A 23,801-nucleotide genomic window follows, 5' to 3' on the forward strand; every position below is an offset into this window, starting at 1 on the left:
TATGTGAGGAAAATGATTTTGCCTTTTTCATGTCAAGCAAAAAACCAAGGAATAAAATACTATTTAAAATGTTGTGCTCTACCTTTTTGAAGGACCCTGGTAAAATATTTCCAATAAGAAAGGCAGAGTTAGTGAAGTCTTGAAAACATGTTTAGAATGTCTCATAACAACAAGATAAGTAGAAGTAAATAATAATAAGTATTAATAATATATCCTAAAAATCCTGAAGTTAGTATTTTTCAGATTATTACGATATAGTAAATCATTTAAAAACCAGAAAAACTTTGCAGAAAGAATGAAAGTGAAATTGTTTCTGGAGATTGCAACAAACCCCAACACTCAAACACCAGGGCGACGTCTATGAATACATCCAACATTATTTTATTAGTTTAAGTCCAAACCAAATCAGTGATCCCTTTCTCCCAATTACACCATCATCAGTATTACAAAAAAACCCTCATACACAGTAGCATGATTACATGTCCGCGTGCTGCCAGTCATCATTTCCACTTTTATTCATCAATGAAAGGAAATTTTTTGTTAGCTCCATATCCTGGGTGACCTGGTCTGGTTTCCCCCCGTTCTTGCTTGACTTCTTTCTCTGGCTGACTCAGAGGTGCGTCCTTGGGGCTGCTTGGCTTGCAGCCTGTTAGAGACACTGAAATTTCACGCCTTATTAATATTCCATAACATCAAAATATGTGTATATATGTATATATACACTACTCACAAAAAGTTAGGGATATTCGGCTTTCAGGTGAAATTTCAGGATGAAGCTAAAATGCATTCTAACCTTTCCAGGTGAACTTAATGTGACCTTCTCTAAACCTTTGAATGCACATGTCCAACTGTTCAGTGTCTCAGTACTTTCTGCACAAGTTGCTGTTCTCTAACAAGAAGCTTAACAGCAACATTCACAACAGGTTTGATCCATGAATCCACCAATATTATTAGCGAGGCTTCAAACAGGAAGTCCTCAGACGGAGGTGTTCACTGAGCTTAGAGGGTCACAGAGTGTCATCAGGAGGTTGTAACAGTGATACAGAGACTGGAAGAGTCACAGAAAGGAGAGGAGTGGACGTCCTTTGGCCACGTCCCAATTTACTGAGACATTGAAATTTTTTGTTGTGGTATACCTACCACTGTTGTTAGATTTTCTTTCAATAAATTGTTTAAGATGAATAAAATGACCATTGCATGCTTCTACTTAAATGTCCTACTTTCATGATATAATATCACTGCAGCATTCACTTTTTACATTTTCCATATATTTCACCTGAAAGTCGAATATCCCTAACTTTTTGTGAACCCTGTATATAATATGTATAAGTGTTAGTAGACTAATGTTAAGTTAGAATAATATGGTCTATATGCCTGTTCTCACATAATTAGTTATTATAAGTCACTCTTTCCTGTTTCTGATTTTTGTCTCACTTGGAGCTCTTGGAGCTTCTTTCCCGCACTTGAGCGTGCTTTGAGCAAAGCACTCTGCCATCCAGGACAGCACCTCTCCACAATATTTGACCTGGAGACAAAGCCAAATATGACTGAGGGTTGTCAAAAGATTACTTACAAACTAGACTTTTGTGTGAAATAGGAAACAGCAACCAGATTGTGTGTCACTTTTCCAGGTTTACCTGAGCCTCCATGGATGCCAGTCGTTTCTCTTGGTCCTTGAAACCACCGACAATCCTCAGCAAGCTCTGAACCCTTGGCCACAAACAGAAATCTTTTAAAACCATATTCAGTGCTGCAGTAGGTTGGTTTTCTTACCACTATGGGGCAGAATAGCTGTAAAACAAGCTACAGTTTGGTGCTAGGAGTGTTTCTGCTGAAAAGATTGTATCTTCTCATAATTTGATTTATATGACAGTTGCAGACAATTGCAAAAGAAGCAATTACTTGGAGGAGGTACTCTTCAGTCTCTCCTCACTGCTCTCCCAATGCTGACGTTCCAGTTTGGCCAGGTAGTTCTCTTTCTGCACAGTTTCCCATGTTATCAGCCTCTGGTCTAGCCCTGCTGGCAGCTCTCTCTCTGGCAAAACACACACACACACACACACACACACACACACGGAGGCAGTCCAATAACCAATTAACCAACAGGCAATTTCCATGAATAGAGCAGGTGAAGGACAGAGATAAGCACACAGTGTGTTTTCCAGCATTTCATTTCATTTTAATTCAGCCAGATAAGCCTTGAGAAACTATTACAATGTCTGCTTGAAATAAAGGAGAATGGCTTAATAGTTTCTAATGGAAATATGCTGAGATATGCCTGTATAACCTTCATACCAAGATGCTCCTGCTTGGACTCAGGCTGTTTGACCAGGCTGAAGAGGAGCTGGGAGAGGTGGCTGATGATGATGAAGGGCGGGGCCAGTGCTGGACGGCTGTGGTATTCCACGATCAGGTTGTATCTCTGGAACTTCCAAAAGATGTCTGTGTTGCCCTGCACTACCTGGAATGTGTAGCTGCAAATGAAACGGGAAGAAAGAACAAAAAGCCATTAGCTTGACTCATTTTGTCAGACAGACAGACAGATGGACAGACTCCCAGCCCCTGACCTGAACATGGCAATGAGAAGGTTGAGCAGCAGGACATTGGTGACAAGAAGGAAGATAACCAGGAGCAGGATGACCAGCCAGTTGGCGTAGATGTTGGGACATGGCGGCCGTAGGCCCAGGATAATCTCCTCTGAGTCATTGGTGCAGTTAATTTCGGGCATTCGAGCAGCTGTGCTCCGTTTAATGAAAGGAAAAGACATCTGAATTAGAAAACATAACATTCAGGAAAACTTAAATAGATATTTACTTGAAAAAATTATCAAAATATAAGACAACATGGACAAACACATTCCAAAGGCACATCTTCTTAACACTGAATAATTGTTGAAGTTTGCATCCATGGAAAGTTACCGTCTATTTCCTCCAAGGGGATCTGGCCAAAAATGTGCAAGTAGGGGCGGTACAAGGCTCTGCGAAAGACCCAGTCAATTCTGGGGTCATTGGGGTGGAGAAGAGCTTGAGTGGCAACGCCGTACGCAATGAGCCACACACTCAGGAAAAAGAGGAAGAAGAAAACATCCTTCATCTGGAAAGGAGAAACAGATGCATCTTTTTATCTTCTTGTCCATGGACACCACCTAAGATTAGCATAATTAGAATGTTTAGAAAGAAATGTGATATTTTGGTCACCATTCTTTCCACAATGATGATCTTGGGGCCCAGCTGCTTGTGAATGGCAAAGATGTGGATCAGACGTAGAGTGAAAACCATGAAGTCTATCGCCAGAACTGTCCTTCCTGCCTCATAAGTGTTAGTCACCATCCTACAAAATCAGAAGAAAATGGACCCCTTCTTCATATTCAACCTAGACTCTCATAACAACAAACGTAGAGGATCCAGAGGATCATCAGTGCCATGTAACATCAATTACCTGCACGAAACCCCAACAACAAAGAGTGAGATGGCAACCATGTCGCACTTGTTCCAGTTGTCCTCTACGTACAGTTTGAACTTCTTCAAGATGTTCATCTCTTCATCCGTGAAGAAGCTCTGTGTCAGTAAAAGATATTAATGCATTACTATAAGACATAATTATTTGTAAATGTAAAAAAACAAATCAATAGAAAATCATAGCCGTTTTCCAGCAACCTCATCAGTATGAAAAGCGTGATGTGACATTCATTTCTGCTGCTGACTGAGCCTCGCTTTCATTTCTAATTTCATTTTTATTTGTTAGCATATTCTTTGTGTGCTTAAGCAGCAACGATAATTTGCTACAAAATTATGCGAGTGGCATTTTTGATTTATTATGACAGAAATTAGAATATTCATACATTTTTGAAAGTATTTAAACTTTTTTGTGCTATCGTATCAAGTAATTGGACTGTAATATAAATGGCATCATGAACATTACAATATTTCATTGGTAAATGTATTCACACCCTGATTAGTTCAAGGTGTTTCAGTGTAAGTGAGCCTTCAATAAACCTTTTTAAACCATCCGGTATGTCACAAGTGAGTTTTCTCTCTATCATAGCTGAGCCCTATTCAGACACACCTGCAGGGCCAAAAGGCAGTTAACGGGTACACAGCCCTGCTGCTTTTGAAGCACCTGCAGTGCCCCAATTCCTAAATCCTGTAAAGTGTCTCTGACACTCTGAGTGTAAGGTTGAGTTGTCTCCTGTGGTTTGAAAAGGGCACCCGTGAGTGCATCAAGAACCAGGGATCGGTCCCTTGATGGCACAATTGGTTTGAGAACAAGCTGAGGGCAGAATGTTCCTCTCATAAAGTGATAGACTGGTGTGTAAGCCCTGACTGTCATGCAACAAAGGCCAGCAAGATGTCTACATACTGCAGCTATAACTGTAGCAGCTATAGCATCAGACGAATGGCCAGGACGGTCGACTGATAAGAAACCAAATCACATATTTCACATACATGACATAGATACCGTGTCAATAACACAACTGATAAATCTCCTCCTACCAGATCTTGTCAGGTCAGATCTGTTCAGTTTCAGTGTCTTTGAAGAGACAGAATTCCCCAACACAGTATTTTAATAAAAATATAATGGGAGTCTCTGCTTCTTACTTGGACCTTTACTTGCAGCACTGCTGAAATGTCAAGTACAGAAAATACTTTGCATGTGTTTACATAAAAATATATATAGGCTACTGTGTATATATATATCGTTAACCACCTACATCAGTTCATGCAACAACATATTGCTTGTCACAACTTTGTGACAGTGAGCAGCTGTGCACTTGTCCATCAGATTGAAGAAGCTGGTTAACCTCCAGTTTGTAACATTGTTCTGTGACAAGTATGGTAACAACAGGGGCCCCCGTGGCATCTTCTTCCTTTCGGGACACGCATTCACCCCTGGGCTCGGCAGCAAGCCAGGGCCGCCTGTAGCAGGGTGGTTCTTTTTTTAGAAGCCTGTGCCATAGTTCTGTTCAACTCTTTCTGAGATGCATATTGAAAAAAGCGAGCAGAGGGAACAGCAGTGAAGGGCTGTCTCATCTGGGACTTTTGTGCCCAAGGGAGGAGGGCTCAGTGGGATCAGTGCAATAAGGGATCATGCTTGTATGACCTGGCTCACCGGGAGGGAGTCAGGCAGAAAGGTGAAGTGCTCATGAATCCTTAAAACCCCAGAGAGAATGAGCTCATTGTAGCAATTCACATCATCTCCTATTCAGATATGTCTGGCTTGTCAGGCCTGAACACTGTCTAATGAGAATGGCATTGAATAATGTTCTGAGAGCTTAAAATGTGTTTGGAAACATGCAGCGGGATTATAAAGGAGCCAGCGAGGTTGGATGCTTTGACGGTCACCTGTCGAAGTTCCTCCAACACCAAGGTGAAGACCCAGAAGTAGAGCATTATCTCCGGGGCTCCGGGGCCGAGGGGCGGCGGTGGGCGGAAGTCTAACAGGAGCACGTAGGTGAAGAGGCAGAGGAAGGCGAAGTACATGATGACATTACCCAGGAACACAGTGACAGGAGCGCTCCAGAAGCGACGCCAGCGGCGGAGTAAGAAACGCCACCAGACAGACGCACAGCTCTGAGCTGCTGGACCTCCAGGTGAAGAGTCCCTGGAAAATAAAGAGTAGAAGAGACACTCAAGTGCTTCTCAAACTGTTTTTACACACAAAACATAAGTAACAACTATATCATGATCTAAATGTAAATTGGAACAGTGGAAAATGATTGATGTTAATGCCACTGATAATTGAGTTTTCTGATTTTTGTGTGAGCCTGTGTTTAAAATGTGTGTTTTACTAATTTTTCTAAAATGTTCCATGGATTTTATTATGTTTTATGTTCAAGTCTGTGTGTGTGTCGGCATTTGAATCAACTGAACTATTATTTAACAAAGACAATTATCTGATTATTTCACAGGAATTCAGTATTATTTGAACTCACAGAGGGTCATCGTCGTCAGTCAACAGCAAAGCCTTTTCTGTATCCAGACTGTCCAGCTCCACAAACTGCTCGTGGCCATTATGATGATCAAGTTCCTCATCACTGAGACACACATATGAAAGTGTCGGCGCGCACAAGAAAAAGACATACGGTACATCCATGTGGCCAAGACAAACGGTGAGGCAGAGTACGGACTGATCACCTGAACTTTATGAGGTTGGTCCAGATGAGTGGTGGACAGAAGAAGGACACCACAAGTTTGGAGATGGCTGTGTCCGTCGTCATCGCCCCCCACCAAATCTTTGTGAGCAGAGCCTGCATGAACAGTGTAGTTTCGTATGATTTATGTTGGGGTCAGACAGAGTTTCACAAGAGGGACAAATTAACTTGACATCACCACAAGAGGGCACCACTGTCCTTTAAATATTTCTGCCTTACAGTCCTGTGCCCTTATCTGGGTGACAATCATACAAGAAGTTACTTTAGTTGTATGACAATCCCCCCCCCCCCCCACCTCGTCAAACTATTTCATATGAATTTGACACATTTCCTCCCCCACAGCTGTGTGGTTGCAGTTTAGGATGATTTCACTCACATGAGATGACGGGACACCTGATGCTTAGTCATGGGCTTCTCCACCCTTTGTAACAGACTGGTAAAATCCACCTTCTTTTGAAACATTGGACTGAATTATAATGAACAGATTCCCCTTTAAAAAGGCTTTATTATTCCAACTGTGCGCTTTATGAAAATATTACTTCACTGTCAGGAGTTTTCAGCAAAGCAACTTTCCCTGCTGACATTGGATACCAATTAACTCTCACTGATGACTTTGTAATGACAAAGACGCCTGTTGCAGCGATATTTAGCCAAAATTGTGCCCTAAATGGAGTCTGGTGAGTAGCAAAATACATGACTTCGCAGTAAGCATGTAATGGCATGCAATACCCGGGAAAACTTTTTAATATCTGTAAAACAGTAATTCGACACATAAGGCAGTAAAATAAACTACCTCACAATCAAAATGCACAATAATTTCAAACTTTAAGTATTTAAGTTAAAAAGGTTACAGTCGCTGAAAGAATTACTTAACTTGGAGCCAAACTAGCATATTTATGTGTATCTTTGTTACCTGCACTCCATCGTGGGCAAAGAAGGACTTTGCATCTGCCTCTGTTGCCAAGTTAAGGACCGTAGATTTGCTCCAGCAGTGTGTTCTTCTCACTAACAAAGCATAAGCCCTGTCTTCACTGTTGGAGTAACACTCCCCGAAGACATCTGCCTCAACAAGAACAGTAGGTACACAGTGTCAGCCACTTGGCTCTCACATTCACATTCACATCCATGTTCATATTTTATCCCCTTCCAGGGGCATCTGTTTGTGTTAGTTTTGCTGTGTTGTTAAAGTTAGTGAACGAGCCTCCTGCTAAGTCTGACCTTAACTTCTCCTAATCACACTGTCAGCTGTTGCCATCGAACGGCATATGTACTTACCGAGGGCAAACTGCTCATACTTGGCCTCCTTCATACTACGTGCAGACTCAGCTTCAGATTCTAGTCGTGCCATCTCTTTCAGAATCTTACAACCCGCCAGCGCTGCCGCAACTGCCTCAGGGCCCTGAAGGATTAGAAGAAAGCTGGATCCAAGAAATGGGTCTGAGAGAGGGATCTGAGAGATCTAATTTAGAATTTTAGAGAGCTGCTTCTTTTTGCATCTAAATGGAGTGTACGGTGCATCAGGCTGCAACAGACACATTTCCACCTGTGAGTCGCGCTACTGTTTCAAGCAACCCTCAGTCTGATTTTTATGACCATGTAAACTACAGTCATTCTAACGTACAATGCATAATTTAAGACAAACTGTTGGGATTTTAAGTTATAGACCTAAAAGCTATAACAGCATAAAACATTAATATCTTAGATGTAGTTGTTCTCATGGCCTGTCTACTAAAACAGCAGGAAACTAATTGAAGCAGCTTCCAACCTGCTATCACAGTTTTTAATGACTATGGATTCATGGATCCAAATGCACTCTCACCCTGGACATCACTGAATTGGTGTTTTTACAGCTGTGAGATGTTTGTGCTCATTTACTATAATTCACTTCACTTTTTTTATCTGCTCAGTTTTCCAAAGCACACACTTAGTTTTAAAGATTTTTTTGAATGTGCTTTTCCTTCCTTCAACTTCAACTTCGGTTCATTTCTGTGCACTATGACATTGAGCTCAGTGAACATTGCGACTTCAGTTATTTTAATCTACCTTACATTATGTGCTTGAAAGTGCAGATTGAAAATAAAAGGCATCACTATCTCTGCCTGTGGATAATGAATTAATTGAATGGAAATTGAAAATCGTTGGTAGTTCTAAGTATAGGTGAAGATATGTAAAACCTTTGACATGGCTCTTTATTAATTTCAGGAATAGTCAAGTTTTAGAGAAATATGATTAATTATTTTCGTACCGAGAGGTACGCAAGAAGATAGACAAGTCTGTCAGAAGCAACATTTCTCCAAGAAATAGTCTTCACCCTACCAAGAAATTGTTTGGCATGTAAAACCACAACTTGTTGTTGGTACACTTTCAGTTTTTGTACAGATTAATCAAACAATATATAATATGTTAATTGGAAAAAGCTGTGGCCCTGTTTGCAGTCTTTATGCTAAACTAGGCTAAGCTCCTAGGTCCAGCTTGATAAGAAACGGCCAGATATTATAGTGGTACTAATTTTCTAATAACAAAAATGAACAAATAAACGTATTTCTGAAATTGGCGAACTGTTTCTTAAAACCAGAAACAGCTTGATCATCTATCATAATGCAAAATGGCCCTTTGCTCCCGTACTGGAGGGAAGGCGCTCACAGTGGCCATAACTTCACTCATGATGCAAATGCATTCTTTCACGCCAGCAAACTATGAACTACAAGAAATATTGTAGAAACAGTGTGATGAACAGTAACACTAAAGACCGAGTACCAAGTCACATCTGTAGAACACAGTTAAACTTATCCCTGAGAGGTCTGTAGTTTGCTTCTTTTTCGTCTTTAAAGTGATCAGTTACATTTTACAGTGTGGGGATAGCGGGAATAGAAGGAAGAGGGCGTTTATGGGAACACAAAAGCTAAAAGTTAACCAATATACTCTTTTTCCCAATCACAATCTTGAGTTTGTCATTTTTGATAAGAAATTGTAATTACCTATTATGGCATTGTGGTACATTATATTTATTGCATTGTCGTTTTCTCTAACCAACAGTTAATAGTAACCCTAAGGTGTTCCATATATTGTACCAGAAATGTTTATAGTACTAACATGACAAATATGGAAATGAAGAACAACTTACTAAAAGAGAGGGCTCACAGAGGGTTACACTCAGTGATGTGGACCCCATAACTCCTTATTTAAATGATCAAGGAGTCTTATACGTCACACTGTATGATATTACTGCGGGGTTCAAATGTATGTGCATATTTGGTTGGCATTATTCATCTGCAAGGATAATTGTGATGAGACCTTAAACATGAGAGATACTTCAAACAATCAAATTATGAATGCAGATATTCCACCCAGAGTCTGGACAACGATTTGCAGTGGGGGATGTACACACGCTGAATGCAATTACCATTATTTCAGATAATGTTTGAAGTAAGACGCAGGAAAGGAGCACATCCGGATGACCGCTTGTGAGATTACAATAATTGGTTCCCCTAGTTCGGAGAAGGGCAATAAAGAAATGAAAGGTGCCTTGAAAAGATGTTGAAAACAAAGAGCGATTATCATTGATTGGTGTCATTTAAGCTATTCATAGGACATCAATCCCGTGTCAGGATATATTTCTCATTAACTTCATCAGGACTTTAGATACGCCTGCGCTACCTCAACGCTCATTGAATATACTGCCCCATGAAGCAGCATGACCTTCATTTGAATAATGTTCTCGGTGATAAGATAGCTTTTTAGTTCACCCCAGTTCTTGATAAATATGCTGTTTGCTGGGCTCTTTTATCTAGAGTGACATTTTCATATGGCAGGACTGACCTGCACCTGCACTGTATTGGCCCACATCACTCTTATTCGCACTGAACCTGGAATACAAACTATCACAGTATAATTCAGCTCACATCAGTTAGGTTTAAGTAACTTTTGCTAATGCCAGGCACATTCAGACTTGTATTGATTGAAACACACAAACTAATATGAATTGGAGCTAAACTGACAAAAGATGCTGACAAGACTGACCATGGCCCAAAAGTAGTTAGCCATCTGCTGTCGGTTCTGAAGGACCGCCCAGAGGAAGAGATCCCTCCAAGGATGTTCGCAGCGCTCCTCTAACTCGGCCAGGTTCTTCTGGCTGTGGAACAGTCGACCCTTCGACGGCTTCTCCTGAACACACAGTAAACTATCTGTATCAAATGTGTAGCGTAAACAGGGTAGCTGCACACAGTTTACAGAACATGCAGTTATCACATGAGTAATACAATCTATTGCAAGCAAGAGCTTCGGCCAAGTGACAATTTGATTTTGATCATCAACTGAGATATCCGACATGGGATTATTACCTTTTTTAGCTGTATAACATGGTGCAAACATACATTACACAGCATAGAGAGGAGTAAATACATTGCAGATCCTTGCAATGGGTGTATTTAGACAAGATTTCTCAATGATCCATCTCTTCCTTTTTGCAATAGTGGTAAAATTGAAGGCCTCTGCCCAGCAGTGCTCAGCATGGGGGACCTCTCCACTGAGTCACAAGGAAAATCGAACATGTTGCATGCTGACACAGGACAGAAAACAGGAAAACTACTACTTCGATAGTTGCATCTCTTAAAGGCATCACATAATGGCCTTTTCATTTCCTCAAAAATGATATCTCCTGCCAAAATAGGTTATTGGGAAATACATTACACAGATGGAGATCATTCCAAAGAGAAAACCAATGAAAAATCTGTTCTGGAGAGAAAGACTGAGTTGATAGACAGAAGGGCAGGACTACCTGAAAGTTAGGATTGGATAGATTTGATGTTTTTCTCCTACTATTGCAGGACGAGGTCACCATCAAGGATTCACTGAGTGTGTTTACCATGAAGTCGGTATATTTCATTGCATCTTTCATGCCCATAACAGCTTCAAATGAAACACTCGTTTCACTCGAGAGGGTTTTAGAGGGAAAAAATCACTCTGCTCAAAACTCACAGACAAATGCAAACTGTGACAAAGGGTCACAAATAGACATTGCTTTGTTTTAAGTTGTCAAAAGCTAGAAAGGATGAGAACCACAGCAAGAAGCAATCTAAGGTGGAATGTAATGCATCAGCTGAAAGGAGTTCTTATAGTTTCTTACTGTATATGATTTACTGGAAACGTTCGAAACAGTGCACATCACTTACTGCAGGAATCTTCTGGTAAAAGCCTTTGCAGGAGTCATGCAGAAAGTCTTTCAGCACTTTGGCAACCTCATACAGGGTAAAGCGGGGTTTCCGGTCCCCTTGCTCAGGCGGATGATGCACAGGTGGACCAGGTGTCCTGGCAGCTCTAAGCAGAAGCTGCTTCTCCTCGTACTTTTTGAGGAGGAGGTTGTGAAGGAGGCTCTTCTCTGACACCGACCAGTAAAGCTCCTGCAGACGACCGTAGGTAAGGAACTCGCCCAGATTCACACCGTTGTCCACAAAGAGGCGCACAAAGTCGGGTTTGTCATTGATCAGCGCATCCATCATCACCTCCTCAAGATCGCATGCCTGCAGAGATCATTTGTCTTTGTTACAATGGCTCATAAAGCAGCTGTTTTCTCTTCTTCCTATGAAAAAGGTTGTAGTTGTCAGGTTCATTTCCCCTTTACTACAATTTCCACTGGCTTGCCGCTCTTAGTTTTAGATATCTAATAAGTCACTAGTCAGTAAGTCGCTTTCACCTCGATTGAATACAAATGTAAACAAATACATAAGAAAAGCTAATGCAAAAAAAATTATTAGCGATGATAGGGATGGCAATGTCAGTCAGGTGGTCGTTTCTGGGTTGGTTGATCGGCCCATCACATTGGTTCAGACTGAAATATCTCAAAACTACTGGATTGTCAATTTTGTACAGGAATTCATGGTCCCCAGAGGATGAATCCCACTGACATTTGTGTGTCCTGACTGTTAATATGTTAAGTGTTAGCAAACTAACACACTAAAATATAGATATAGATAGTGACATAGTAGATAGTGATATAGATAGTGACCATACTACCATACTACCATACTAGTAGTTCATAGAACTACTAGTATGGTAGTAGACTAGAGACTAGAAGTCTTGTTTTTGATTTTAATTCTGAAGTTTGACTTGATTGTAAGTTGAACTTTACAGTTTCAACCACACTGAATGTGAGACAGGTTTAATTACCAGAGTGTGACAAACCTCGAATGACTATGCATTCGTCTCACCTTCCACTCCACATCTCCATTAAAGATGTCACTCTTGGCAATGTCCACCCTGTTCCAGGCCACAGCCAGCTTCAGTTCATCCAAGAAGTCTTGAGCCTCCTGACTCTGGCTTTTACAAGCTGAAACACACACACACACACACACACACAGCATACAAGATGTTAACAGGTTCACAACCTCCATGCTCAGTGCTCAAAATGTCAAGGCTCTTTCTCCACCATCCACCTGTCAAGTCTCAAAAACTGTAATTGTACAGCCTAAGAAAATTGCACGTTTTTCGATAACATATCTCTCACAATGTACTTTACCCTTGACTAGCGCCTTGAGGATGACCGTGTCCAGCTCAGAGCTCTCCTGCTCAGGGTCATGTACGGTAAGGAGATGCCCATGATCAAGGATCTTCTGGATCTGATTGGCACATTGATAGTCAGTTATTACATACCATCATTTAATGATACCATAATAATACCTCATTTAAATGAATAAATGTGCAGTTTTCTAGGACTAATGTATTACTTTCTAAAATCACAATCCCTTCATTGCGTATGTTAGCTTAAAAAAAGATGTTATTACATTATTGGTATTTTTTCCTCCTCCATCATATTCTTAATTAGGTCATCACATACAACTTTTGAAGATAAGGATAAAAAAAATCCCACATTAGCTTCCCTCACAATCTTTCCCAGTTTGCCCCATTTTTCTGGCAATGTTCAGTTCATGTGATGTGTATGTGCCTGCCTCCATGCTGTGCACAGCGCTCTCACCAGCTTGACCCAGTTACTGATGTCGGTGCTGTGGTGGGCATTTGGAAAGGTGTCCAGCAGCAGCTCATGAACACTGTCCATATCCCAGCAGCCCCTATTCATCAGCGTGACGAGGATGTCAGCCACGCCTCCCGAGCCTGCCAGGATCAGCCATGGTGTCGAATTGCCAATGCCTTTGTACATCCTCTGCAGAAAGGGACACAGTGTTCAGACTTGCAGGCAAACTCACAAACATCCATTTTCACTAAATAACTTCTCAAATAAACATAAACAGAGAATTATATTGATCAGAGTGAGCTGTATTCTACAATCTCGCTCATGGCTCTACTTATGCAAATAAATTGGTTGCTCTGACGAGCTTTCTAGCCAAAGAGATTAGTTTTGTGAGAACAGAAAGAATTTGTTGCGCAGTCTGGCTTTGGCTCACTACTTCAGGAGGTGGCACAACCAAAATTTGATCTGGAGCCTAATTCTCAAGCCGAAGCTACTGTTCAGAGTCAGATTGTGCACAGTCTCACGTGACAAAAGAGATATCCAGTTTTCAAAAGGTCTCTTTGCGGTCATGTCTAAAGTTCTTGAGTAACTAACACAGCGAAATGAAATGAAACTTACTTTTAGGATCCTGGGTTCCCCGTGGACCAACAGACACAGAACAGGGATCTCAAAACTGCCTGCGCCTGCAAGCACCGAAAGGTATATTCATGATAGTACTTATCTGAATTTTATTGAGTGTCACATTATTATGATTATGTTAATTGTGAGTTGTGAGCAGCATAGAGAGGTGCTCCTCCCCCAGATTGTTAAATTTGAACACTTTTTTAGGCCTGAAGAAATACTTTTCCTTTTTTTTTTTTACTCCCTCTTAATCATCTCACAGCTCTTTATATTCATCCTGTGACCCCATGGGATGTCCTCACCAAAAAGTTGGGAACCAGTATAATTATAGCTGCATACTATGTGTGAGGGTTTCCCAGAAAAAGAAAAGGAAAGCATTATAAAACTTGACGCGACAGTGGCCTTGAAAGGCAATGAGAGGTGAAGTTTTGGACGCTGGATCAATGTTTTTGATGTGTCCTTGTTTTGTTTACACAGTGCTCATGAGCACGCAGGTGAGGCGATATACATTCCTGACGCTCCTTTTAGACGACTCTACTGACTGACAATTGCCGGTGTTTTTTTTTCTACAGGCAGTGGAGAGTCTATAACCAACATACAGAATTTAAATTGCAGAGATATATTAAAAAAGAGTTCTAAATGTGCATTTACTTGACTTCTGCACTTGCGTACAATATTGAGGTATATGAGTTTACAGCAAGCCGTATGAAGATCATAAAATATGAAGCAGCCTCCTGTACTATGAACAGCACCAAGGCGAAATAATGCTCAATGCATCTTAATGCATAATTTAATACCATGAAAGGAACCATTTGACGGAATGAGTACTCCTACTCCTCATATTCTAGTGTTTGCATTTGTGTTATTTTACACAAGTGCAAGACTCTAACACTTGATGGGGTCATTTTAAATTAGGTATAATTGTTACTGCTTAAGTAAAGATTCTCATTCCATTAATGGTTCCCAGCAGTGACCTAATGAGTTTTACCTCCATAACCAGTGCGCTGAAGAGAGATGTGCTTCAGAAGCTTCACCCTCATTTCACTGGTGGCTCCTGGTCTATTGGGATCCTCCTCCACGAGCACGAAATGAGAGTGGTGGCTGTCCAGGGAATACACTGATCCGTGAGGCAAGTCCTGTGGCTTGTATGCTGCCGGCTCGTCCACCTTGAAAACATAAATACAAGTGTGCAGACAGACAGTGGACAGCGTGAACACATTGATGTGAAAGATGTAAATATTTGCACACTGCTGTTGTTTTTATTAGCTCTATATTGTCTGTGTCTGTATGGAAACCTTGGCAGCGAGTAGAGCCTCTCGATTGTGGATCATGTTCCAGGGTGCGATGCCAATGGCCACTACACGAACTTTAGAGGAGGTGCTGGCCAGGGAGTGATCTCTCACCGCCTGGCCCAAGTGCTTAGTGATGCCAAAGCGAAGGCCATTAGTCAAAATCCATGCCCCTAGAGAATAGAGAAGCACTTGCATATGTGGGTGTATGTGGAATCGACAATTTTTTGTACACTACGAACGACTCTCTACTATGTTTACGTATCAAACCAACAAGTTATGTCTTCCATTCCATAAAAATAGCTGACCTATTGATTATGCCAATTAGGTGATGATCTTACGGTTAAAAGCATTCTGTGCATTAAAATTCATGAAAATATTTCACCATTCATGCATTTAAACTACATGAAAAATGCAAATTCATGATTCTCATTTTGGACTTTGAACATCTAAATAGAGGGCCGGCTTTCATCTTGTTGAGGTGTTTCTAGTTATTCTACGACCTTCCAATAGACGGCAACAGAGAAGCCATTCTCTATCAGTGACTTTCGAGTTCGAGAGCCAAGGCCAGTTTTGGCAAATTGATTGATAACCTGTGCTCTGTGCAGCCTTCACAAGTCCTTTTCTCAGAGTGTCCCTGAGCCAGGGCTTCATCTGAGCCAGCTCATCTCCTCCCACCAGCGCCACCACCAGGTGTGGAGAAGCAAGGCCCCACTCTTCTGTCAGCATCTGGTAGATCTGCACTGGGTCTGTGTTGCTGCGCACCCTTAAGAACTGGATACAAAGAGACGACTTGATGTCATTATTTTGCTTGACAAACTCTGTGTGCGGTTATATAAGCTTCGGTATTTGTTATCTATACTCACCTTCCCTCTTGTTTTAGTAGAGCCAATGAAGTCAATGTCGCCCACTCTTCCAGCTGCCCAGTGATTGTTCTCCTTCTTCACTCTGCTGGCCAGACCTCTGGCTACATTCTCCAGCGTCTCATCCACTGTAGAGCAGCAGGAACAGCCCAGCAGGACACTGAGAGAAACACATTAAAAAGATAAATCTGTTGTATTATATAGTACTTTCTACCAACACACAAAAGGCAAAAAAAATACCTCTGCTGCTCTGATCTGCCATTGACCTGGAACATCCTTATCGCTAAGTTCCTCATAAATATGCACCAAGTCTTTTCTTTCTTCCTGCTCTCCCATGGTGTAGCGAACGCCTGGACAGGAGTGCAAAACTCCAAGCCATTTTCAAACTCACCATTAATTCAGCGTTAATCTACAGTATACTATAACCTACACTTTCATCATTAATTGGGCAAAGCTCTAATATTTCCAGACAGGGTCGAAGCTTTCTACAGCATCACGATGCATAATTTGTTGAAGCAGATCCAGATGCAGGGGTGGATTAAAAATCTATGAACATGTTCTATCAGGAAAAATAACTTATTTAGATGATTTTGCCTTGTGGGAGGTATTCTGAGTGCCTCATGATTTGGCTGCATCGTCCATAATCTGTTGTATAAAGAATGTGGAACTTTGCTTGTAGTATTTAACATTGGAGAAAGGATTCTCTTCAACAGCTACGGCATTATGATCAGCTCTCGTGCATAATCTAAGCAGTAAACTATACTTGGTTAAGGCTCGTTAGTTCAGTACAAATGTTTGCTTCTACTTATGACCTGATAGTCACTGGACTGTTATGGGTGCGACGGCAAATGCAAATGTGTATTTTCATTTGATCTGATGGCGATTTCTAAATCATGAATACTGAGCAGGCCTGGAATTTGTTTCTGTCAATTCTGCTATATACATCACCTCATGCGGAGGGAATAGGCTGACCTTTCACTTATGCATACACACACACACCTGTGCTCCTCTGACCACTCCAGTACGTCCCCACATCGCAGACATCGTGTCCGTGGCTGAAGCGTCCCCTGTAAGCAAATGAATGCACCGATATTATGTCAATTTTCCACTAAATGCATTATGACTCACTCACCACTCTTTTCACAGAGAGGAGGGTTCTTAGAAGTACTTGTGGTCAATGCAAAGTTGGCAGAATTTTCATCCTCGCTTCATATGCAAAGTGCTTGCTGCACTATGTTTGAACTAGAAATACACAAAATGCTGTCACTCATATAAATGAAACCAAGAAAACTGGGCCACAATACTGTGGAATCCCACCAGAACCTCTGAACATAAAACCCCTCTGATATTATGTCAAATGACAAGAATATAAGTTGTACTGAGCAGTCTGAAATATTCTTTTGACATTATGACTCGGTTTGTACTTAGTTATTGTTTTACAATGAAAACAACTACAGTCTGTTTGTCTCTTAAAGACTCTTTTCATTGAAATAAATGACACTGGGTTCAGAAAGGAAACTCATTCATTATTGATAAGATTATCCATTTGCCTGAGCAGACTTTTATCAGCCGGCCTTATTTGCGTGGGCACTTGAGCTGTGCGTGAAAGATGCTTATAACAAAAATTGAGCACAAGTGCTATTTTTCTTGTCATATTTCTTTGAAGAAGAGCAGTTGTCTCCCTGGGTACTGGGTGTTCTAATAGAATTGTGGTGCCGTGGTTAACACACAGACTCAGAGAGTCAATTTGTGTTTAGCCATCTGTTTTAATGTAAGTGAGCAGCTTGTTGTGGAAGCCTTTATTTGACTACAGGCCTGGGTATGGGAGGGAAAATTATTGGGCATGCAAACAGAACGATTTGCATGCAAAGGTAGAGGAAAGGATGCTCGCCTATGCGTGTGTGTGTGTGTGTGTGAATGTGTGTTTCATTACCACACACATCCATCCACGTACACACAATTTACATTTTGCTTGAAGTCTGGCATAATGAACCCCTCTTTTCTGCAGAGGAAATGATGATCTGGGATTTCTTCATCTATTTGTGTGCATTAACAGACAGAAAACGCGCAGCTACAGTTTGTGAGCATGTGTGAAACTGTAGTGCCCAGCAACACCCTTTGAACACACGCAGAAACCTCTTTTAATCTTATAAGATGAATCCCTGAGAAGAAAAAGCAATAAAATGTTTCAAAATTTGCATTCGTTATTGAATCTTAACGTATTGCAACACTTGCAAATCATAGAAACTTTGCTTAAAAGCAATGTCCCTAAAGTGAAAATCCATACTCCTGTCCTAAGAGTGTACATAATAGAAACCAATAGAAACCTAAACTTTCAGCATCTTGTGTGCCTGATCTTTTTATCTTGAAAAAACAATGTTTCACCTAACCTTAAAACAGGACAGGTAAGACATTGCGCATACAAAGTGTTGGTTATTAATATAAGTATGCAATTGTGGTAATATAAGGATTGCTTAATTAGGGTTAGGGGAGAAATGTATGAAATATGTGTCTACATTTGTAACACCTTTGTAGAAATACTGTAAAGATCCTAAGGTAAGTAAATCTCTTTAGGTTCAGAAAAACACAAAACCCACAACTTCTGCTTCATCTGCAAGTCAAACTCTTCAACTGTGTAATAACATCCTCCAGATATGAAATCATACACAATTTTCCATTATACAGCACATAAAACATAGGATGATTCTCCATGTCGCTTTATCATCCTTGACTTACAGAGTAGATGTTTTATGTGAATACACTGGTCATAATATAACAGCACATTAACCAGATAGGATTTTGCCGGACTTAGACGTTCTTACAGTGAAAAACAAACCAAAAAAAGGCTGCTAAATACTCACCAGAGGTGTGTCTTGTCTTTCCTGCATGTCTGAGATGAATGTCCCTCTCCTCTGGCTGAACCTCACCTGTAAAGGCTGCAGGTTTTTCCTTCACAGTCCAGTGAACCACCTGGGCCATCAGGAAGTGGTAAAGAGGTGGGGCTCTCCCTCTGGCCAACTCCGCACCCCGCTGTGCATCTTTGCTTTGCATAATGGTCAACTGCTGCACATTGATTCTCATCAGGACCACGTACTCCTGCCTAATGACACATTTATTTCAAATACTTAACTGTTAGAAAAAGTAGTGCAAGTGGACAACTTGTTGACAACATGTTCAAGGACAGCTAAACACACAAAGTCAAAGGTTTAAGAATAGGGGACTCGAAGGTCGCCAGACTAAAGCTGGGATAGCCACTTTATCTTTGGTGTCATTGGGCAAAAAATCCGTTGAACAGAGGTGGGACCAAGTCATTGTTTTGCAAGTTACAAGTAAGTCTCAAGTCTTTGCCCTCCAGTCCCGAGTCAAGTCCCAAGTCAAGACCGACAAGTCTCAAGTCAAGTCCAAGTCCTACCATTTGAGTTTCAAGTCCTTTCGAGTCCTTAAACCGTGTTAGCACAGTGACGCTATCAGTGAGTTGCAGCTAGCAGTTAAATTAGTTAGCCTGTAAGCTAGTGTTAGCTTAATTTACTATTCTTTGTGCAGTTTCAAATGTCGAACAAAGTTGGAAGTTGTTGCGTCTCCGTCCGTAATCTTCGGGGAAAGTAGCAAGTCTTTTCAAGTCAAAAGGGTCAAGTCCAAGTGAAGTCACGAGTTACTGATGTTAAAGTCCAAGTCGAGTTGCAAGTCTCTTTACATTTTGTCAAGTCGAGTCTAAAGTCATCAAATTCATGACTCGAGTCTGACTCGAGTCCAAGTCATGTGACTCGAGTCCACACCTCTGCCATTGAATATGTTGTAATTCAGAAAGAGAAAACTAGACTTCTACACCTCTTGGCTCTGCTTTCCTGTAATATCTAAATGTGTTGCACTGGTCCGTTAGCTTGTGTCAACATTATTATAGCATCTCTTACAGCACATCAGTACGTTGTGTTTGTAGATTTAACATGAAAGCAAGCGATGAGTGTCTTCATTGAAATCTTGAATGTTGCTAACAGGTTAGCTTCCTGCTGACCGTAACATAACTCATATCTTTAAATTCATGCTAGTTTTATTTTCCTGTAATCCCTAAATGTGTCACAGTGGTTTGTCAGATTGTGTATATAGATTTACCATGAGAGCAGGTGATGAGCGGCTATGTTGAATGTTCCTATAGTTTAGTCATTCAAAGCCAAAGGCTGTGGCTAATTCTAGTTCATGTTTATGTTGCTAACGCTAAATAACATTAGAGTCTCCAATCACAGCATTTAACGTCAAAGGGCCTTAGAGGTCCACATGTTTGCAAGGAAAAGTGGACGGTAATACAAAGGTAACGGTAATTACACGGTACAACCACTGGGATCACAAGAACAATTGATTGAAGCTGCTGACTTCATTTTCCTATAAGTGTAAAACACATGCAAATGCCTGTGCTTTAGTGGTGAAGGGGCTTAGGACAAAGGAGGGAGAGCAAGCCCCCAGGAATTGCACCAGGCTTTGAGGCCAATTTTACATAGTGGCCAAACTGTGTAATAATAACAATGGTGTTCGCCACTTGACGTGATTGGGCCCAAAAATCTTTTCCATGGACTTACATTGTGAAAGAAATGTCTGGAAGTCAGTGGATAACTTCTTTGGAGAGCAAAGCCCCGAGGGAATGATTTGTTTCAACTTCAGAATGTGATCCGTTCAGTCTGATAACATTTAGAGAGTCTAGAAGAGCTGCACCATTAAATAATTTCATCCCCACTCAAATTAGCGGATGGCCAACCAGAAGATAGCCGACCCAAGACACTAGTATGCATGCTTGTATGGGCTCAACAATACGGACGATCCAGGCACTTCTATCCCCGGGATGTCAAACTCTTTTGGCTTCATACACCACTGAGCAGCTTTCATAGGAATGAACGGGGCCACACTTCCAACGCTGTATCCACTTCTCATTATACATCCATGGAGGAGAGGGGAGAGCTGCAGACAGAGAGCTGTGTTTTTTCAAATTCTGGCTCTTTTTTCTTTTGGTCTGTTCCACAGAACTGCCTCCCCCAGCCTTCATCAGCAAAATCTAGGGTGGGGAAAATCCTCCCCCTCATTACCACCACTGAAGGGCCCTCATGCAAGGCCCATAAACCCCCTACCTCTCCAGTGGAGCTGCTCAGTGGCCAGCAAGTCAGGCTGTGGTTTTACTGGCAGCTATAAATGTGTTGAACTGTGTGAGTGAGAACAGAGCCTTCCTTAAGTGCCTCAGTCAAAGTTTAAAAATCTGTTTGATCAAGTGGAAATTATAATAATATATAGTAGCAAAATTAATTTAAGTTTTCCAAAGAAAGTGCAAAAATTAGGACCGTTCCACAACTCTAATCTCCGTGGGAAACTGTTCTTTCAACAGTAAAAAAAAAAGCAATTAAAGCAATACTTTTCAATTACCATAGTCTTGACCTGTAATTTCAACTAAATATCATCTCCTGATTGTAACTACTTTTCGTTTTGAGACCATATACTTAATTTAAAAGCTCATTTCGGCCCCTATGGCCCACAGGCACCCTGTGGTAGCCATGAGTCACCGTTTGATGGAGGCTAAACTGCACTTCTGCAATTTTTCGCTCTGCAATTAAGAAAAAAAAAGCATAAAGTACATTAACAGAGATTCAGTGGCTGCTAAGCTACAGTTTTTTAGGATTGTTTTGCTCTTACTATCAGTTTGCAATGATTTAAATGAAAAGTAAGATGAACCCAAGATGACAAGATGTGTCTTCAAAATGCACATGTGCTGTCAAACAGAATAAATCATCATGGATCATTACTTGATAGGACAGACTTTTACACAAAAGAGTCCCAGAGGGAACCAGAGCCTTTTATTGATGGTCTCAGTGGTCCTCTTCCCACAGTGAATGGATCCCGCCCTCTCCCTTTATCCGCCAATTCAGAGAGCTGCAGCCAATCGGCAGCCTCTGCTCATTGTGTACAAACAGGACACCGTGCGCCCTGCAGCCTTTAAATCGCCCTGCAGCAACGTGATGACCAGAGGAGACCAGAGGGAGACAGCATCAACAGCTAACCACCAAAGTCCACCAAGACTTCTCCCATCAAAACTCCACCAGAACCCCTTAAAGGATGGATCCTATCAGGCGCAGAGAGTCGGTCTGCAGGAGTCTCTTTGGCCCGGTGGACCACGACCAGCTGCGCCGGGACTTGAAGCAGAGGCTGAAGGAGATCTCTGAGCAGGACAGCCGCCGCTGGAACTTTAACTTCCAGAGTGAAACGCCGCTGGCCGGCAGGTTTCAGTGGGAGGAAATACCCACTCACTGCGCGGCCGCTTTCTATCAGGAGTCCGACCAGCTGAAGGAGGCCGTCTGTCCCTCCAACACTGAGGGGGACGACAGGCTCAGCGACCCCGGGGAAAGCTCGGGCACCGACCAGGAGAACTGCTCCAGCATCTCCAACACGCGCAAGCGTCCCGCTGAAGTGACGCCCGTCCGGAGGAAGAGGACGCACTCAAAACCGGCAGCCAAGCCCAGAAACGGCGCGCGAATCACAGGTGAGGAACAGATCTATGATCTATGATCTATGATCCATGATCCACGTCATGCTCCTGTAGATGTTCACTTACTATGACAGGACAAGAGGTGAATTGACGTCTTATTTTCTTCTTGCTTGTCTTGGCAGATTTTTTTGCAAAGAGAAAGAGGCTGACAGACACGAAGAGCATCCTGAGTCCTCTTCACTCATCTTCCTCTGAAGCAGCTCAGTGCAAAACAATAAGATGAGCATGCAACTGAAAATGGACCACTTATATTTTAACATACATTTCAATGGACTGGATCAAGGCCTATTCACTGCACCAAAGGGTTTTATTTCATTTGATGTTATTTTATTGTATGTACTTTATTTTATTTGATGTTATTTTATAGTATGTACTTTATTTTATTTGATGTTATTTTATAGTATGTACTTTATTTTATTTGATGTTATTTTATAGTATGTACTTTATTGTATTTGATGTTATTTTTATTACTTCATTGCCAATTCTAGTTTGTGAACTGGGGTCAAGTTATACCACTTTGCATTATTTATTCTATTTATGATTTTTTATTTAATTTCTTTGCATTATTTGAACCGATGGTGTTACATGTTTGTTTAGAGATGTTTTTTTGTTTTTTTTGTCTTCATTTCATTGGTATTTTTGTTTACTGTATGTTTCACCTCTTTGTCAAACTTGTCGGTGAATGTCTGTCATATGAGTTGCTTCTGTTAACTGCATAGAAAAGCACTATTTTGTCTCTGTAATGTTTGCCTGACATTAACTGTGATGCAAAAGCTTGTAAATGCTCAGAAATATTGCAATGTTAATAAATGTTTTACTAAGTAATTATTATATTTTATGTTGTTGAATTTTCCTTTCAGCTTAAAGCTAAATGTGAAATGCTTCATATACAGACAAAAGCACAATATTCCACGGTCCAAATTACTTTCTTGATAGATTCAAATTCAATCATTTGCCTCCAACACATCAAACTACTTTATTTAATCATATAAGAAAGAATCACCATCTTAATTTGGTGAGTAAAATGAGACAAAATAGCTGAGAAAACTCAGTTCTCCAACTAATGCCTCACAAATCCATAGTCAAGGCTTTACTTGTCTAAAGCTTCCTTCTTCCAGCAACTGGGCCCTGCAGCAGATAGGGTAGAAAGTTCAGAATGCCAAAACACTCACTTGTAATATACAAAACAATGTGCGTTTATGTGCTACAACATGTCTCTTTAGCATTGTGACAATTTGCCTGAAGCAAATCTCTTTGGAAGAAATCTTTGCACTGAACTGAGTTTAAACTTTCTAATCCCACTCTGTCAATCATCTTGTCAGCCTTCTCTTTCTCTGTCGAAACGCTACGGCCGTATTTTCCTCGAATGTGAATAGTTTTAGTGCAGTTTAAA

The 23,801-nt window shown here is 41.1% G+C and overlaps 2 protein-coding genes across 3 annotated transcripts; one reads left to right on the forward strand and one right to left on the reverse strand.

Moving 5' to 3' along the window:
- Positions 1 to 375: 375 nt before the first annotated feature.
- Positions 376 to 18,803, reverse strand: trpm5 (transient receptor potential cation channel, subfamily M, member 5). Of its 2 annotated transcripts, XM_070845283.1 has the most exons (26): positions 18,750 to 18,803; positions 16,888 to 16,955; positions 15,892 to 16,048; positions 15,619 to 15,799; positions 15,032 to 15,198; positions 14,725 to 14,902; positions 13,734 to 13,798; positions 13,122 to 13,307; positions 12,666 to 12,765; positions 12,358 to 12,476; positions 11,323 to 11,670; positions 10,172 to 10,315; positions 7,427 to 7,550; positions 7,065 to 7,210; positions 6,135 to 6,247; positions 5,933 to 6,034; positions 5,343 to 5,601; positions 3,439 to 3,557; positions 3,198 to 3,330; positions 2,919 to 3,093; positions 2,568 to 2,736; positions 2,296 to 2,474; positions 1,903 to 2,035; positions 1,638 to 1,710; positions 1,435 to 1,525; positions 376 to 658 (listed from the first exon to the last, which is right to left on the reverse strand). In XM_070845283.1, the coding sequence occupies exons 1-26, from the start codon at positions 18,774 to 18,776 to the stop codon at positions 513 to 515; spliced, it is 3,702 nt and encodes a 1,233-aa protein (XP_070701384.1). In that variant the 5' UTR covers positions 18,777 to 18,803; the 3' UTR covers positions 376 to 512. The 2 variants fall into 2 exon arrangements, with proteins under 2 accessions (XP_070701384.1, XP_070701306.1); XM_070845205.1 differs by lacking the exons at positions 15,892 to 16,048; positions 16,888 to 16,955; positions 18,750 to 18,803 and having other exon boundaries at positions 542 to 658; positions 1,385 to 1,525; positions 15,619 to 15,745.
- A 3,175-nt stretch (positions 18,804 to 21,978) lies between these two features.
- Positions 21,979 to 22,631, forward strand: cdkn1ca (cyclin dependent kinase inhibitor 1Ca). The gene is made up of 2 exons (XM_070831639.1): positions 21,979 to 22,402; positions 22,531 to 22,631. Exons 1-2 carry the CDS (start codon positions 21,979 to 21,981, stop codon positions 22,629 to 22,631), a joined length of 525 nt encoding a protein of 174 aa, XP_070687740.1.
- The last annotated feature ends 1,170 nt before the right edge of the window (positions 22,632 to 23,801 follow it).

The sequence above is a fragment of the Pempheris klunzingeri genome, chromosome 1 (assembly GCF_042242105.1).
Source record: "Pempheris klunzingeri isolate RE-2024b chromosome 1, fPemKlu1.hap1, whole genome shotgun sequence".
NCBI classification, from domain to species: Eukaryota; Metazoa; Chordata; class Actinopteri; order Acropomatiformes; family Pempheridae; genus Pempheris; species Pempheris klunzingeri.